The following is an 18,582-nucleotide window of genomic DNA, read 5'->3' on the forward strand; positions in this document are numbered from 1 at the left end:
ATCTAGGTATGAACTCTACACAGCGCAGAACAAAGGAATTCCCAGACAGACGCACATCCCTGTCTACTATAACTACTACTCCTACTCCTACTACCAAACACCACCACTGTAGAGGTGATCAAAAAATAATCTCCTCAGCTGTGAACTGTTCTTTCTTTCTCCCCCCCCCCCCCCCCCCCCCAATCTGCATCAAACAAAAATCAATAGATGAAACTTTGAAGCGCATGTATCAGTTTTTCTCCTCCTTTCTCCCCCCCCTCCTCTCTGGCAGTATAGTACACTACACCACTTGAGTAAAGCACAGTTACAAGGTAGAATGGTGCTGAAGATGACATCGTCAAGGAAGCGCCTAGTGTTGGGAAGGGCCCCGGCTGGGAAAAATCAATGGAAGGGAACACTTCCACACACGGAAACAGCACACAGGGAGTGAGAAAGGATATCTTTTTTTCTTCTTTTTTTCCTGAAAATTATCTACTTTTTTTAACCCAGAGAGAGAGAGGAGAGTAGTAAAAACAACTTCAGGATATCAAAATCAGTTATTTGGTGAGGTTGAGTTGTGCGAGGAAGCGTGTGTAGCTAGCTGTCTTTCAGGTCTCTTTTTGTTGGGCCACAGAAAATCTACTCATGGCATATCCAGGGCACTCAGTGGGCATGGATTCCATAGAGGAGGCACGGGATTGGGTTGTGGATACACAACAGTAAATGCCTAAGAATGCCATAAACAGTATACTACAGACTTTAATTTGATATCGATCAGGATTATTAAGTTGTGCTGTCAGGTGAAGGTCATTGTGACTGACACATTTGGCAACACTGTGGTGCACTATCAGAATACTATACCCCAACACTGGGAAGGATGCGTACTGAAGGGGCTGGTAGGGAAGCATGCTCACTTTCCAGTTTTTGTTGTTGGGCTTCCTGTTTTGAAAGCCATTAAGAGCAGATTTCCTCACAGCAAGAGGCGAGATAAAAAGCCCTCGTCTTTTGAAACAGGTCCAAGAGAAAAACGTGACGAAGACGGAACGATAGCGATCTGTAAACATCCCTGAGGAGGGGTCGGACGTAAACGTGGAAAATGTTTTTGATCCGATGAAAGCTGCGCCAGTGTTTTGTTCCATCACAGCTGTAGTATTTAGCTATTTAAACACAAGTGTCCCAGGGCATGGCCACATAAGTCCTGTATGGACCCCCTCCCAATTTGGCTTGTGACATCTGCATTTCAGGCGTTTTTGCTGTCAGATTTCAGCATTTACAGACTACTACTTTTATCATGTATTGATCGATTTGATAAATCATCTGTCGTAGAAATACAGTTTAATTATTCAATTTTAAGTTATTTATAGTTTGATAACTCAGCATTACAGTATAGCTTAGCCTGGCGCACAGTACCGCCTGACTGCTAGTCCAACCTATCTCACCTCAAGGATAGAGCAGATGTTTACAGTACTAATCTCTCTCAATGTGCCAAATGGGGTCTTACCCTGATGATGTAATCACCAGAGCATCTGAGGTCAGCTCACCCGCTGACCCCGGGCTGGTTAAAGACGAGTCTTGACTGACAGCGAATATCTTTGAACCTGGTGAACATGAACTTTTTTTGTTATTCCACACCTCAACTGTTTACATTGGCAGCCGAGTCGTTTAGTCGTCTTTCAGTTGTCTGGTTTTTTTTCCTGACATATACTGGCATTTGCCCTTCTCCTCGGAGTAATGGCTCTATTCTCAGCCAGCCTGGCTGTGTGCAGTGCAGAAGTTTGGTGCTGTTGTAGCTCCCCCTGCTCCCCTCGCTGCCCCCAAGCCTGGCTAGCTTTAGCCTCTTAATAAAACCGACAGGCTCTAATTGGACTTAATTGCACCCTTTGGGTGTCGTCAAATGGAGTGTTGCTAAACAAACTGCAGGATCTGCAGGCAGGCCAGCACTGAAGTCTATGGGAGTGTATCAGGGAATACAGCAGTGGAGGCTGCTGAGGGGAGGACGGCTCATAATAATGTCTGGAATGGAGTATAATGGCTGGAATAGACTGAATGGAATGGTATCAAACACGTGTTTGATACCATTCCATTCACTCCATTCCAGTCATTGTTATGAGTAATCCTCCTCTCAGCAGCCTGCACTGGAATACAGTACATAGGCCTACATCTATGTGTGTGTGTGTGTGTGTGTGTGGTGTGTGGTGTGTGTGTGTGGTGTGTCTGTGTCTGTGTGTCTGACTGTAAGTGTGTTGCTGTGAGTATATGAGTGCCTGCATGGGTTTCGTTGATGTACTAGTGTGTATTTGCATGATTATCAGAGTTGTCTGAGGGTGATTTAATAGTGGGAGTGTATGGATGCAAGGTGTGTCTGAGTGCGTATGTGAGTGTGAGCAATAGGTTGTGTGTGTGTCTGTGCTGTATTTGTGTGAATGCTGAGTTTGGAGGCTGTAGCAACACATTCCTCCCTCACAACAAGCCAACAAAACAAGAGAGCACAAGCCTGAGAATCTCCCACATTCAGCCAGGCAGCATCACCTGAATGTGAACCTCTGTGTCCTCTTCACTGTTAAATAGAGTTTGACAGTAAAACAGAGTGTCTGCGTCTTTTGTGGAAGTGCCTACAACTCCAGGTGTCAAAATGTCTTTTAAATCCCTGCTAATATAAAAAAACGAAACAAACCTCCCACAGTAGACTCCACGTCTCCGGGTAAAAACATGAAGTGCCACTGCCTGGTGTGGCAGCCATTTTGAGCTACTCAACCCGGTGGCACCGGATCCTGGTTAATGGATAGGGGCTTGTTGTAGGCCTAGGCTCCCTCCCCAGGACGGTGAGACATTGGTGGGCCTTCTCCACAGTGGCGTCTCTGGGGTCACTGAACACAATTGATTGAGAGCTCCGGATTCAATTCAATCATTGAAATGGCAAGGCCAGGCTTGTGTGTGTGGCACCGTTGACCCCGAAACCTGCAGCCAGAAAGGAGATAATCACATTGAGCTGAGCGCAGGGCTGCCTGGCTGCTATAGCCACACGTCAGCTGGGCTCGCTCTTCTGGGCATTTGTTCCTCTTCACCTCCTTCTCAGTTGTTTATTCTCTTTTATCCCACATTGTAGCCCGAATGGGTTGTTGATTTTCAGATGCCCATGTGTAATAAGAGATAGGCCTACTGCGGGTCATTAAACAAGTATGTAGGACCTTACTTGAATTATTATTTTAAAGATTTTACAAACAAGCGTCGCTTCATGTGAAGCTGTTGGCCTTGTACAATGTGCGCGCAATTGCCTGTTTGAGTGCGACACACTGTTTAGAGAGGCATTCGGGCCGGCTGGTTGTGAGTTGTGTAATGATGCAGTGGGTATGACAGAGCCCATAAAGTCTAACATAGCCTCATGACAGAGACCTTCTGCTGCACTGGGATGACTAGGAGACTGTTCTCCGCCACTCCACAAAGAAACAGAGCACATAATTAAGATATACAGCCAGGCTGGGGCTGAATATATAGACTGAAAATATAGAGTACCACCAGACCAGTCTCCCTCAATCAGGGCCTGTGGTTAGTGTTGGACTGCTTCGAACACGAGACGTGTGTCTGTGTGTCTGCTGTCTGAGCAGCATGTTATAAAAGGGTGCCGAGCAGAACCATAGCCTCTCTGTGTGTTGGGGTCACTGGCAGCCAAGTGGTGTGCGTATACTCAAATATATGTGTGCTTTTTATGTATGTGTTTCCAGTATGCGTCCTGCTCTCTGACCCAAAAGCATTCACTCTGTCCCATCTCTCCACACCCCTTGGTAATTTGTAGGTCCACTGTTAGAAGGCAATAGTGTGTGTCTGAGAGGATGCGTCCTCCTGCACGGCACCCCGACATTAGGCCCAACACACACACACGCCTCAGTCATTTCAGTGCTTTGTCACCCTCTAATGATAGCTATCCATCAATGAGATGGGTGGTGCTGGGGAAATGAAGATGGATTGAATTAGCGATGTTAAGTGAGATGGTTGGTGCGTTGTGGGGAACCCGTAATTACACTGCCAAGAGTACTGAACCCCTTCTACCAGAGGGTAACCTTAACACGTTTGCACCAGTGTTAATTACAAGGCATTTTATACGGGCGGATTCACCTCATGTAGTTCCTAATAGCAAGTGACTGGAACAGTCTTTTAGGGGGATTCGCTGGTTGTGTGTGTGAGGGGGGGGGGGGGGGGGGGGGGGGGGACTCTGTGTGTGTGGTAAGATGGAGAGAGTGGAAAGGTGTGAGAGAAGTTATTTTTTTCTTCCAAAAAGTAAGCATAATTATAAACAGTAGCTACCAAATTCTAGGACAAATACTAAATCGACCAATCATATTGGTGACTCGTGCCATTTTCTGACCACCACACTTATGCACCTACGCATTACACTGGATCATGTTTATTTGCCTATCTGAAAGTACACCATGGGCTATCTATGAAGAACATATGACGGTGTCAGGAATCATGGGAAGGCAGGGTAAGACCAACCAGCATAAACAAACGAGCAGACACGGTCAGATCAACACAGCCGTTTTTTCAACTCTGTGAGAAATAGAAATTGGGCTGAAGTGTTTGTAATTAAATAAGTTGTGGAAACTCCAAGAAATGGTTTAATTTCATATTGAGACACATGACTCTGGGATCTTAGCGAACCAATTAACCCTAGTGCAGCTCATTAAAACGCTTCTTTCATGGCAAGGAGCAGCAACTTATCTGCTAACACGGGACATGAAAGTGCACATTTGTAAATCCCAAACTCTAAAAGTAATTGGAAAGGTAAATACAAAAGGGAGTAATCAAGTGACACGGCCAAACTTTAATGGACTGGAAATAAAAGTGATTATAAAGAGTCACGACTCTACAATTGATCGCTAGTTTTGGTCTCAAATAAGCACAGTCTGTGGAGAGCATTTAACTAAAATAAGGGTTAGTGCTTTGTGTATATTATTGGTTATCCTGACCTGGATGCCATGTATTATAGTCCCGAAGAGGAAAACTATTACTACAGTCTCTTGCCCGTGTAATTTTCCTTTCATAATGCATCCTTATTTACAAAGCAATTGACATGATGGGAGTGTACTGTTTAAGGTACAGTATCACCAATTGCGCCACACAAAAGAAAGCTGAATTGCTTGCTTGTAAAATGCATGGAATTGAATGAATATAACAATGCCATGGTCCTCTATTATTGCAACATGTTTTAATAATTCCTTAGGCTAATAAAATATGTTAGTATAAAAAGACAGCATTATTTACATCTGGGTTACTGACAATGCCTTGCCCTGGCGAAGGACAGTTATTATTTTTAACCTTGTAATTGCTCTTTTAAACTGTCAATGTACAGGTAATGGGAAAAATATGATGGAGATCTCTTCAAAAAATAGTTTGACTTGATAGTGGTTGATAGTCATGTTTTGTGAAGAACAACCAATATGAATTCTCCCTTACAATTGATGCTGTGGGAGATGTGCGGGTGGCCCTGATTGAAGCACTGTCTGCTAGCATAGCAAACGCCATGCCGTGGTCGCCCAGTTTTTCTACCTCATTGAAAGTCAATTTGTGTCACGTCACAAGAACATTACTGTCAGTCATTACTTGACTTGAATATAGTAATTGTGTGTGCTTGGACCTGCTCCTTCACCTAAAACAGTATTTCAAATCACTTACTATGGGTCCTTTTGTAAGGTTTTTATTAAAACAATCTAATGGGTTAATGGTGTTTAGAGGCGCCACTCAGCTTTGTCCATGCCGAGGTCTTTATCTCACTGTCTGTGTGTCTGTGTGTGTGTGTGGTTGTCCACGTCATCAAGCCTTACACACAGCCGCACAAACAATCTCTGTCATCTGCATCAAAATAATTACAGGGAGATAAACAGAACCATTTGACCATTTTCACAGTGATCTAATCTGCAACAGGCCTGTGAAAGCACATGGGAAAGATGATCTAATCCCTGCTTAATGGAAATGATCACTTCTGTATGTTCAGCATTCATCGAGCAGAGGTATTACAAATGCACCTCTACTCATTTCATTCTGCATTTAGCCAGCTTGTTTGTTTTAGCCATATTTACAATGTTGTACATAGAAATTCAGGTAGATGTGTCACCATACATTTAAAGTTGTGTTCTTCCGTATTGGTGTGATTTATAGCCTATAGCTACACCTCAAATGGATCTAACCTCATTAAAGGCCTTCTTTTTGAGGTGCGGACAGATAGTGACTCTGATGGACTAGGGGAAGTGTATTGGTTACAGCCCTTTTGCTCTACGCCACCCGTCTCCCCTTGGCTAGAAGGCAAATAGCATCCGAAATCTGATTAGCCCCATTATAAAGAGTGATATTTTCATCCCGATGGTTCTCGGCACTGTCAGAGCACTCCACTGCTTCAGTGCCGGGAAAAGCCTGCTCTTTTGACAGATAGTAGATATCCCCACCGTCGCTTGTTTGGACATCCCTGTCTTTTGTGACGTGGAAGAAAGACGGGCAAGAAAATAAAAAGCAACTAAATAATGTCAAAAGATCAGAAATCAATGGGCCGGAGGAACCTGATCCGCGCATCTCTGTATGTGATCGGCCCTCTCCCCCATAGCATTACGAGTGTCTTTCCGCAGCCACTAAAGTTGCTTTTGTTCACCCCCTCGGAGATGTAACTCAAGCATGAGGAAGCCGTCTGACGATGTTTGGATATCAGCAAAAAATAGCCTTTTACTTAGTTTACTGGGTTACATGTTCATCAATGTTGCGAAAGGGGAAAAGTTGAGCAAAGAAATGTTTTTTTTTTTAATATGCAGGTTCATATTTCGACACACTGTGATGTGATGTAAAAAGCAGGAAATTATCAATTGAAATGAGTTGATGTATGATATTTAATATGTTATTTTTTATCTTTTTTATAGCATTTCAAGTATCCAGGATCCAGTAAGGGGAAGGAAATATTGCATTTAAAAGCAAGGTTAAACTTAAAAGTAAGGGGTGTGATACCATGCCACATACATTGCAAGACTATTTCTCAGTACAGTGGATTTTGGATATTGAAGTCTTCACTTATTTAGACTTTAATTAAAGATAGGATAAGGGTAAAAACCAACTAAATAATACTCAATAAACATATTTTTCCCTCAGATTTGCCATGTGATATGATATCTGGTGTGTTTAATCACTATTTTAAAATAAAAGTAGGTGTTAAATCATCATACAGTCGGTCTATATTTTTTTTTGACAATAGGTCGGTTAAAGGGTTATTTTTATCTGGGTCTCCATCCATCATAGGAAAATGTTACATTTCTTTAAAATTGTTATTTTCCGGGTTGGATTTGGCATTACAGGGTTTCAAGTTCTGTGGAGGAAGTTGTGAGCTGTTATAATGAGAGACGGAAAATGCGGCACCACTATGCTTTGTGTTGCCCGCTGAGGCCGGGAGATAGACACAGGATTAAAAAAACACACAAAAAACAATTTCTGGACATTTCTAGAAGATACGTTTAATTTCTTTGCTATTTGGAGGTCTTCTTTGAAAATGCAATTGTAATGAACACATTCAGAAACCGGAGAATAGATTTACCCTCAGCTTCAAATAAGTCTGTTATCGGACTCTGTCATTCGCTCCTTCCCATTTTCCAGCTGCTAATTGATGTTTTTGATGTTGCCGAGAAAATTGAAGAAAATGTCATGTGTGAACCAGTGCGGAAGTTAATAAGATTGACTTCGTTGACTGAATTCACAATGAGCGAAGGAGAGGCGTGTAATAGGGACCACTGCGAATTCGCCCGTCCGTCTTTGGGGGGGATAATATCGACAAACTGCGTACTATAGACCCAAAGTGGTCGATATGGAGAGATGGAGCATTTGGGATGATCCCCCCCACCCTAATCTGGATATTTTTTTTGGGGGGGGTTTGTTTTCCCACTTTGCTCTATAGAGTTGATGATTCGTGCGCATAAGCAGCTGTTTATCCAGAGGGCTCCTGCCCCGGACCAGGCCCAACAATTCTGTGGAATCGTCTCCTAGGGCTGCCTCCCCCAAGCTCCAAACAATGCTCATTCTTAATGCTGTTTTGAGTCTGAAAAGCCACAGAGCTTTAAAAAGGTTAGATTAAGATATGGTTAAAAGATGCACCGATATCAGTTAGGGTCATTGCATATGCTTGGGCGATGTGTAACAGAGCTCAAACCCAAATCCCCTTGAATAAAAGGATAGAAGCACCACCATGGTAGCTCCATCTTGAGCCATTTATTGAGCGTTGGCTGAAAGCCTAGTGCAGTCCATTGTTCTAAAATTCTCTCTGCATATATCGTTGTTTTATTCTTTCTCTTTATGTTCCGAATTTTATTTTCACTCCATTTTATTTCTTTGAAAGTATTTATTTTTCGATTGGCATTACGGTGAGGTGTAATGGGGTTCTGAGTTTTTAATTAGGATGCGGATTAGCCGAGTTTGGTTCAGCGCCTCTGATTATTTCACCCGGCCTTTAGGGGTCTGAGCTAAAACCCTAATACGGTCAGTACCCCCAAGCAGTCCTCTTTTTGAAGACACCGAACAAAAAAAGTGGCCTCCGCTGGCGTTCGGCCCTCCGAGGATCATGGGTAAGGGACATTATTCTCGGAATAGCCAATTAATTCCACTGGCAATGATCGGTTTGCGCTTCTTCCCCCCACCTCTCCAACCCACCCCCCCTCCCTCAACTCGCCATTTGAAATGCTAACACAATGAAATATTTTTCTATTGGTCCGTGTCCCTCGGCTAAGCCACTGCCGCCGGCAGAGAATTTAATCGACTGATGAGACCAGAGGCAGGCCCGATAAAAAGGTTACCTGTACGTGACATACACTCCAAGTAGCTAGCGCTACCTTGAACTCGAAAGTTCTGTAACTTTTATTTGACTTTTTATCGTTAGTGAGGCCACACTTGTGTTGCAGTGGAGGCTAGAAATTAAGCAAGGCTTCTAGTTACTGTTGCCGCATTACTGAAAAACGGAGCAACGTGACACATTTTTTATTGAGCGATTTCCTTTGTTTGATTGCGTCGTTTCTCCCAGAACCGTTTTAAATTATACAAAAATGTTTTAAAATTGGCTAGATTTTCAGTAAATGAGCTTTAATCAAATAAGATGCTTTATAGTATATAGTACATTTTTGCATACTTAATGCAGCTTAGCCTCTTGATTGAAACAATCATTTATAGCTCAATGAAATGGGTACTTCTGATTTGTTATGAAAATGGAATAAAAAATTGCTTCTTAGCAGAAATTAATCTTCTATTTATTGTATTTTAATTTCACTCCTATTAACAGTACAAGTTGAACAGCTGAGAGGTTTAAATTGATTTAATGTATTATTATTATCAATGGAAATAGAAATTAAAACAATATTATACATTTTCATGTTTGCAGTCATTGCACTGACACACGCTTTGTCTGGCTGGACTAGGTGAGATTAAAACAGTACAGGTGCACCTGTCACATTTGAACACATCAGGGATGGGTAAGGTAGGAAGGAAGAGAGGGGAGGAGGAATTGAGGCCCTTCTCAAATTGTTAGTTAAAGATATACTGGCACGGAATAGGTATATATGGTTGCTGCAATACCCCCCAACCCAATCTCAAATCCACATACACACACACACACACACGTGTACACACACACACACACACACACTTTGCTGTCTAGGAGGACTGAGGCAGGTGGCTCCCCATGGCTGCGGCTTCATGACAACATGCCATTAGAAATAGCAGGCCTGTTGATCAATCCTGCCGACATGACAGCTCCGCCGCGAGGCCTGGCTCTTTGAGTGCCGGCTCTGCGGCAGCTCCCTCTCCCGTTTCTCCCCACTAATTGGTGAAAGTTCTCTTATATATGCTCGTGGCACAGGGCTCTTTTTTCCCCTCCTCCTCCTGCTCCTCTTCTTCTTTTTCTCCCTCTCCTTCTTCTTTTGCTTTTTCTCTCCTGCCTCTCATGCCTCTCCTTCCCCTATCCACCCCCCAAACATATTTTTTTTGACTTTAACATTGTCACAATGGAAATGATAACTTTGAGCTATATATTGCAAGTGGGTTAAGAAAAGGATGCGTGTGCCGCAGGCGTTGTTCGTTCTGCATTTACTGCGGGTGTTGCGCAGCTCCGATTTGACATTGACTCTTGGCAATATACATCAATGCGAGATAGGAAGCATAAAAACATTGTCAGGTGATCTTACTTGCAAGGAGAATGCGGTCATGAACGTTATAGCAATATTAATTGCACTTTTATATTGTCAATTCACTTGATACTATTTGAAATGGAAAATCTAATTCCAATGTTTTGTCTTGCAATGTCATAATGTCATCAAAATTGAAACCAATGTAATTATTGCCTCTAACAACAGCTGCATAGCAGCATAAGTATTTGAATTTATTCAATTAATTGTATAATCCCTAGCTTTTTTTTTATCAAACAGAATTTAGTTGAGCAGTAAAAAATGTCAAAACAATTGTCAGGAAATTTCTCTCTGTTGCCTGCTGACTGTCACGGTAGCGTGGCGGCTGCGTTTTAATCCGACGCCGTCTCTCCCATCAGTCTTTAACACCACCCACTCTAGAATCTTCTCTGAACTAAATAAATGAGTGCGAGAGGGGAGAGATAAACACACATGAAATGTTTAACTGTCTCACATTTGTCATCTGTTTACACCTCTTAATTAAACAGACACAGCTTAGCCCTGGCACTCCAAGCGCAGCCACACACACACTTATACACACACACACACACACACACCTTTTGAGCACCGGAGCCTAAGCGCAAACACTGTCCGGTCCTTCATTTAGCCATTCATATTTACTTTAATCGGCCCTTGTGGGTTAGTGGAGGCAGAACCAGTGGGGTTTTTTAAAACCATTTTCCAGCCGTTCTAATAGTGGAATGGAGAGAGACAGCAGATAGAGCTTCTAGTGAGTGAGTTAGACACTGCTTTTTGTGTTATGTTATTTAAAGTAGGCTCTATAGAGGGTTGGCCCGGAAAATATGGTGTTCCGTGGGCATGTCTGGATTTGTTTATATCTCAAAATGTAATTGTGATTTAGCATGAACTGAAAACATTAACTACTACCTCCACCCAGTGGCACAAAAGGAGAAAAGAAAATCCCAGGTATGATTGGCATTCTGCAGTTTCTAATATGGAAGTTCATATTTTCCTGGGGGGGGGGTCGCCACAATAGCAATGCTTTATCTAGCACTCTGCATTGTTCCTCTTATCCTTACAATAATAAATACTGTAAATTCGGTCAGGAGACTCCCCTCTTTATCAGCAGTGAATTTTAATGGTAACATCTTTAGAACCGGCAGTGTAGCCGACGTGAATGTGTATTTTTGATGCATCGTATCATGCAGTCAAACTGTGTGTGTGTTTTCATGTAAGTGTTTGTTTGAATCAGACAGGAGATCTGCACCACTGTAAAAGCTACTGTATTCTCCATGTTAATCATTCCCTTGAATATGTGCAATTAACAGTGTGTGGTTGTACAGTAGTGCTGTGCCAGTTCTCCAGGCTGCCAGAGAGGGATGGAGAGAAAGAGAGAGCCGGTACTGAAGCCCGGGCCTCGGGTGAGTGGGAGAGAGGAGAGTAGAAGAGAGAGGAGACGAATTGGGGGTTCCTCAGAAGCCCCTCTCCAGATCCGAGGCAAGGGGGGATCAAAGTGGCTTGTTTTATGTGGCTCGCGTGAGACTTTGAAGTCCCCGAGTCACCTACAGCACTCACTTCATCAAGTTCACTAGTGTCTTAATAGCAGATCAATAAGTTTCAAAGTCGGAGAGTTAATTTGATACTAGTGCTGATGTGATCACGCTGGGCCACAGAGCTGCCTGCTCTCCTCCTTTCCTCTTTCCTTCTACTCACCTAGATTGGACCTGTTATAGACTCTCAACATGCATTAAGACATGGAGGGGTTTTCTACTTGCTGTTTACTCTTAAAGACAGGCTCCAGTGAACACCTAATTAATTGGGCTGTGTGTCTGTGTTCGTGCAATTGCTAAAATTATAATTATAATTGCTATTATTATTACTTTTATTATTATTATTATTATTATGAATGTATGCTCAAGTAGACATATAGACCAGCATTTGTCAATCTCAAATTGCCAAATGCATTGTGAGGAACACACAATTGTATTTGTAATATTAACCATATCTTCATTTAATATTGCTAAATTGGTTATATTTTACAACTCAATTACAAATTGCATTTGGTATTTTGGTATAGCATTTTTTTATTGACCATGATCATACATTTTTAAAGCTTACAATATCAAAATATGATATTTTAAACTCATTGTGAGGTCAAATATAATCAAGCTCTTATAAAAATTAAAGGTATATACTGCAAAGTTATCTAAAAAATAAAAACACCCGAAAACAATCACATCGATGCCTGCGGCTTTTTGAGGCGCCATAAAATGTTGATATTGAGCGGTCCTATGCTGCTTTCTTCAGTTCAATAGAAGACACTCCGATCTGTATTTTGGGGTGGTAGTGCCGCTGGGCTGTTTGAGTCGGATCAGCACCTTGAGAACAAAAGCCCAATTTTTTATGTTCATCTAAGGGTTGCTAATGGTATTAGGGGTCCTGCAGGGTGGTCGACAGGGACCCGACACCCCAAGGTGTGCCCATAGCTTGACCCCCGACCTGCACCAATTCACAGGGCCGGTGGCATTAATGCCCCACATCTGTCATTTTTCGTACACCCCCTTGGTGCCTTTTTACTATATTTCAAAGTGGTATTTTCCATGAAAAGATCGAAAGAAATTCCAAACGTGCCCTAAAAAAGGTTCCTATTTGGGTCGACCCCTGACGGATAACGGGAAAGGAAAAGGGAAAGCGGTGAAAGCACCTCAAAGAATGGTGAAAAGAACCGGTATCGCACTGTAGAGTTTGTTCAAAATCTTAAGCCTCAAGCGTGAGAAGACAAAAAAAAAAAAATGTGTGTGATCTGTGCTTTTTTGCTCTTCAAAAACATGCAAAAGCAAACTAAATGGCATGTTACCTGGCTAATTTCTCAGCAAGTCAGGTGCAGGTAAGAATGCTGTTGATTAAGGCACTGTATTTAAAAATACAGTCTCGATTAGAAAATATGTGATTTTTCAGACATGTTGTTTGATATTCGTCCCGGGTTGTAGGTACTGTATTTCAGATTATTGGGAAAAGGTTCCTTAGTTTGAACTGTAATGGTGAAAGCGGGTTGTTCTGATGGTGTAGGGAAAGGGTTTCACAGGTTTTAGTTGAAATGGTGGTAGCGGGTGGTAGTGGAAGGCTGCCTGTGTGGTCCTCGGTGATCGGCGCTGTGTCGGGCTCCACGTAGAGCGCTGGAGGTCCAGGTTTCTGATTAACGTTTCATGTCAAATTTGTGCAGGAATTATTTACTATTCCGTGTTTATATCTCTCATTCCTCTTCATTCCAACTCATGTTAGAAAGCCCTGAGGAAAAAGTATTCCAGAAGGAGGGAGAAACGTTGATTAGAATTCAGATTCTATCAAAAAAATTATAATAGTACTTGAATCATAATTTTTGACTGCTGTCACAGAAAATATTAGTAATTTGTGGTTTCAGTCCTTTTAGTAAAAACGGTTAAAATCGTGAGTCAGAATATTTCTTACGTCCTTTTTTTCTGACGTTCCTCCAGCTCACGCACAATGAAATCTTGCTTCATTAAAAGTGTATTAATCTTGTCTCTTGTCTCCAGGGAGGCACCTTAAGATGATGTTTTGTCTTTTTCTTTAAATTGTTGGAGAAAAAAAATCTCCCAGATTTGGTCCCTGTCAGTCAGAAATAATTGTGTGCTTAATCTTGTCCCTGATGGATGACTTGGAGTTCAGCAATGGGCCAGCTCCAATGACAAATACAATATTAATATTCATTAACTGCTTTGACAATGCTAATTTTGATGCAGTAGTAAAGGGCCTTCCAAAGTTAGCGGCCAAAGCATCAGAGCTGCGCAAGGTGGCAAGATAATTTGTGCTGGTTTACTGAGCTGAAGGCTTTTAAAGTCTTAAGGAAGGAAAAAAAGCTAGGTACCACAAACAAAATAAAAGAGAAACGGAAAAAGTTCACACGCATTGGAAACCAGGACTGCAGAAGTAATACGATCAAGAGACGGCTACAAAAATTTGACACCTCCGATGCCTCATCTTTGAGCAAATATATATATTTTTTTTAATAAAAGTTGCAACCAAAAAAAAAGAGTAACATGGTAAGTCAGCACATTCTTGATTTTGTTTAATCTTTTTGATCTTTTAAATTATCGCCATTTGAAGATCAATAGTAATTTTTTTCTGCTATGGTTAAAAGGCTCACAGCGGTGGTATGGTGGATGGTCGGATCACGGCTTTAAGAGTGGGCTTCCTCTCTTCAAGCCACCAGTTGTCCGGGCTTAATTTCCTATTGCAAGTTCGGTAGGAACCATACCGGCTTGTTTCAATTTATTAGTATTTTTGTTATTGTTAACTGCTGTTGTTGGCTTGTCTTCTGGCTTTGTTTGACTTTGGAGTCGGGCTGATTTTTCTTTTCTGTTGTCTTTAGAGATTAGTGGAGTTTGCAAAGCTTTAACAGTGTGGCTGGCTCTTTTGTTAATAAATGTCTGGTTGGTCTTTTTGGTATCGTATTTTACGGGGTCCTTTCATCAAAATCTGTGTCTACCGTCAGGCAGGACCAGGGGGCAATTTGGTCATAACACCACACACTCGCTGCCCGATCGGATTACTTTCTTTGGCTTTTTAAAAACATGTATTTTTGCCCTGTGTTGTGTTTTTTGATTTTGCGTTTTATTCCGTCCTACTCCTAGTGAATGGAGCGTAGCTAGCATTGAGGATTAATGACATGACGAGGGACACCCCACTGCTTGAGTTTAGCCAAGTTAGGGAAACTCCTATAGAAGACTCGAGTACCTTTATGTCTACCAAGCCGCGGAAGGATAGCCTCTCTCTCCCTCTCCCTCACTTCTTTCTCTCAATTCTTTTTGTTGTCCTTTCAACTTATCAAAGAAAGAGAGATAGACACAAAGGAGCTTATTAGGGGGGAAATGAAGATGGGCGAGGGGGAGAGAGAGGGACTCCTGGTCAGACGTGGAGGAGAGCAACGCTGCCTGAGAGAGTGTGTGTGAATGAATGAGGGGGCTGAGTGTGAACAGCCCAGTTTGGCCGCTCGCTCGCTCTCCTCTGTCGGACCTGGATGGGCTTGCCATCGCTGGCTGGTGCTCCACCGGTCCTTTCCCTCTTCTTTGGGCTGGTGTGTTATCGACTCAGCCGATCAGGCGTTTGGTTTGCGAGGGGCTGCCGTAGATGAGGTGCTGCCCCCCAGTGGATTAGTGGATGACATGGTGATGGGCGTCTTGTTGAAGTCTGTGCGCTACCATGAGCGCCAGCATGCTTGTTTTAACCAGGAACCGAGCAGCATCCCAAATACAGCTCTTTTAAATGGTAAGACATTATTTATTACCTCCTGTGCTTTATTGTTCAACTAATGTAAGTTGGTTTGTCTGGCTGTAAATATTATTTTTTATTGGAGTTTGTTGACATTATTGAATGTCTTCCATTTGGCAATTTCTAATAGTTTAGTTGCTAAGTGACAGGTTGAAAGGCAGTGTTTGATTGCTTTGTCTGACAGTCTGACATGGTCAACTTTAATTAAAAATTATATTTATTATTTTGTAATAATATATTGATCATAAATAAATCAATTATGATTAAGGTAATGAAAATAGTGAAGTGCATTGTACTACTAATAACTAAATATCAGGTATTTTTTATTCAGTTTCTTCTAATGTATTGTTTTTTTAATACATTTTAATTGTTGTTATTCTCAAATAATTTTGAAATAGTTTTTTTTTTTTATTGAATTTTAAATCATGAAACTCAATTTGTATTATCTGTAAATATTCTATTAAATCAATTATCATGGTATGTTATCACAAAACAATGTGCCTGGATTAGGGGCGTCTCTTTGAGTGTATGCCAATCATTTACATTTTGTGTCCAGTCTTGTATTCCTCAAAGTTAAGTCCAAATGAGCAGGATTTGTAACGGTCGCCATCCATTGTTGTCCATTCCGGTTTCCTCTCTTTCGTTTCTTTTCTTGCACACTTTTTGGTCTAGTGTGTGCACCGGAGACAGTGGAGTGGGATAGAGGGTCTTTTATTTCTCTCTTTTTTCAGAGGGGTCGTCTCTCCTGTTGGTCGCACTGTTGCCATTGTGGCCGGCTGATTGGGAGCTGTCCATCATTTGCGGGCGAACTGTCAGTTTACTTAAGAAAGTGCACGTGGGACAAAGGAGGTCGCGGGAGTGTGGCGGCCGAGCTGAATGGAGGGAGGGAAGGCAATTAGCCGCCACGTTGTTGGGGCTCTTTTACTTGTCAAGCTGGAGCCTCATTGCTTTTGTGGGAGCCATGTAAAGGACATTCCCAGGGCTTTGTTTTGGCATTAAGGGCCTCTGGCGAACGCCAGAGAAGAGCAGGGCATAAAAAAGAAGATTGAAATAAAATATTGGAGAAAAAGCCATGCGTTAGGTTTTTGTTGCTTCCGTTGTTGTCATCTTATTGTTGCTCAGATATTAAATATGCTGCTCCGCCTTTTCAGTTGCCCATTTTTTTTATATATTTTTGTATTTAATTAGGTAAGTCAGTTAAAAACAAATTCTTATTTACAATGACGGCCTACCGTGGAACAGTGGGTTAACTGCCTTGTTCAGGGGCAGAACGACACATTTTTACCTTGTCAGCTCGGGGATTCGATCAGGCAACACTTCAGTTACTGGCCCAATGCTCTAACCACTAGGCTACCTGCCACCCCTTTTTTGCAAATATATTTTTGTTCATTGTCACCAGGTAAAATTAGGTGACAATGTGTTTGGAATATACCATCGGTCAACTCTACCTACTTTTTTTGTCACTAAATCATATTGAAACGATAGATTTATTAAAAACCACAATTGTATATTTCCTTTACATTCAAAATATAAAATTAAACCTTGGTGAAGCAAGTTCTTGTGCAATTAGTTAATCACCCTACTTGTTAATTGGTGAAAGGCACATGTCCTGCATTTGCTTGCCCTGCTCTAAGGCCCTGGAAGTGGTAAGAGCCTGGAAAGCGCTAGGGACAGGAGCATGGTTGTGGGGCCCGAATATTCAGAGGAAATTATCTCAAGATAATAATGTTTCAGAGGCGGAGGACAGAGAGAGCAGTAGGGGGTATGGAGGCTTTAGGCCTTGCGTAGTTGATCTTCTCACACAGAGAGGTCAGGAGGATTTAACAGTGGAATCCACCACCCTCCCATCTTCAGTATTATTGGTCAGAAAAATAACAGAAAAGGAAAAACAGAAAGAAGACCCCACGTAGATGTCACGTCCATGTCAAAATGAAGACAAATACATTTCTTTCTCGTTTCCTCCTACCCCCCTGGAAAGTTGGGTTGGAGAGGGGACTGTCAGTATCACATGGATAAGTGACTGTTTGCTACACTTTGCTGAGCCTGCCCTCCCTTTGTGGATGTTGTGTCTTGTTCTTTTTTCTCCCCCTCTCTCTGTGTCTCTTTCCTTGCTCACTTTACCTTGTTGTAGCCAAAGCTTTTCAAGCTGCCAGTTCGACTCTGGGCATCCTGGAGGGACTGCAGAGCCCCCACACACATACAGACACATATACAAGTGTGCAATCTGGGAGTTTTGTAATAACAATATTTTTGTTGTCTATATTGTTGTGTATTTTTTTCTCGATTGTTGCTTGTGGGAAGATTTCTCTGCACTGAGAAGCAGCACTTTATATTTTTTTTCTCGGTTCGTTTTTTCGCTTTCATTTCTTGTGACCGGCACAAACTTTCCTGAGAGAGGAAGCTGTGAGGAGGTGCTGAGAGTGGTGGAGGAAGCTGGGAGATCCTCATGCTGTTTTGGGGGAGGTAGGGGGGCAGGCTAGGCCCCAGACCCTGAACCACATCTGTGGATCCTCAGACACAAATGTCTGTGGATCCTCCAATCATAAAATCCTGGGAACAATGGGCCACTCGTGTCGCAATGAGGATGCCTCGGTTTGAGGGACACACACATGCCCAGCCGCACACACTTCAGCACTTTGGGAGAAGAAGAAGTGAGGGCTAAGAAAAGACAAAGAAGAAGAAGTGGAGGAGGAAAAAGAGTGTGCAGAAGAAAGGGAAGGCCAGTGGTTTTGAACTCTGTAGTGAGGGAGGAGAAGTGGGGGGCAGGTGAATAGTAAGCGGGGGGTCATGTACCCGAGTGAGGGCGTTTTAGCGGGGCCGGAGGAGAGGGGAGCCAAAGGAGGAGTCCTTGCCTCCGGGCTCCCCCTCCTCCAGCAGATCGGCTGCTGGCATCTGAATCTCAGTGGCTGGGTGAGTAAACCACACTCCCCTATCTCCTTTCTCTGTCTCTCTTCATCTCCCTTTCTCTCAATTCCTGTTCTCCATCACTTTTTGATTATGTTACCGTTGAACTTTGAGGTTCAGATGATGGTTGTTGTGATTAAGGGGGACCCAGACGGGTATTCCCTCTCCTGTAAGTGCAGGCTGGTGGTCATCTGCTTTAAAGCTTTTTCCTTTCAAATATTCCTTTCTGCTTCTATTTATTTTTTAGGTGGCTGTG

General features: G+C 42.4%; 1 protein-coding gene across 35 annotated transcripts in view; it reads left to right on the forward strand.

Annotated features, from left to right (window-relative positions):
- Positions 1 to 18,582, forward strand: part of LOC110499059 (transcription factor 7-like 2) — a 98,724-nt gene that overhangs the window by 55,352 nt on the left and 24,790 nt on the right. The window contains exon 1 of one of the 35 annotated variants that reach the window (XM_036955892.1): positions 16,915 to 18,332. The exons of 32 other annotated variants lie outside the window; for them this stretch is intronic. In XM_036955892.1, the coding sequence (XP_036811787.1) occupies positions 18,210 to 18,332 (123 nt within the window). In that variant the 5' untranslated portion in view covers positions 16,915 to 18,209. Of the gene's footprint in view, positions 1 to 16,914; positions 18,333 to 18,582 lie in introns of those variants that run through there. 2 more of the 35 variants (XM_021575917.2, XM_021575924.2) reach the window with 2 other exon arrangements.

This window comes from Oncorhynchus mykiss, chromosome 20 (assembly GCF_013265735.2).
Source record: "Oncorhynchus mykiss isolate Arlee chromosome 20, USDA_OmykA_1.1, whole genome shotgun sequence".
Taxonomy (NCBI): Eukaryota; Metazoa; Chordata; class Actinopteri; order Salmoniformes; family Salmonidae; genus Oncorhynchus; species Oncorhynchus mykiss.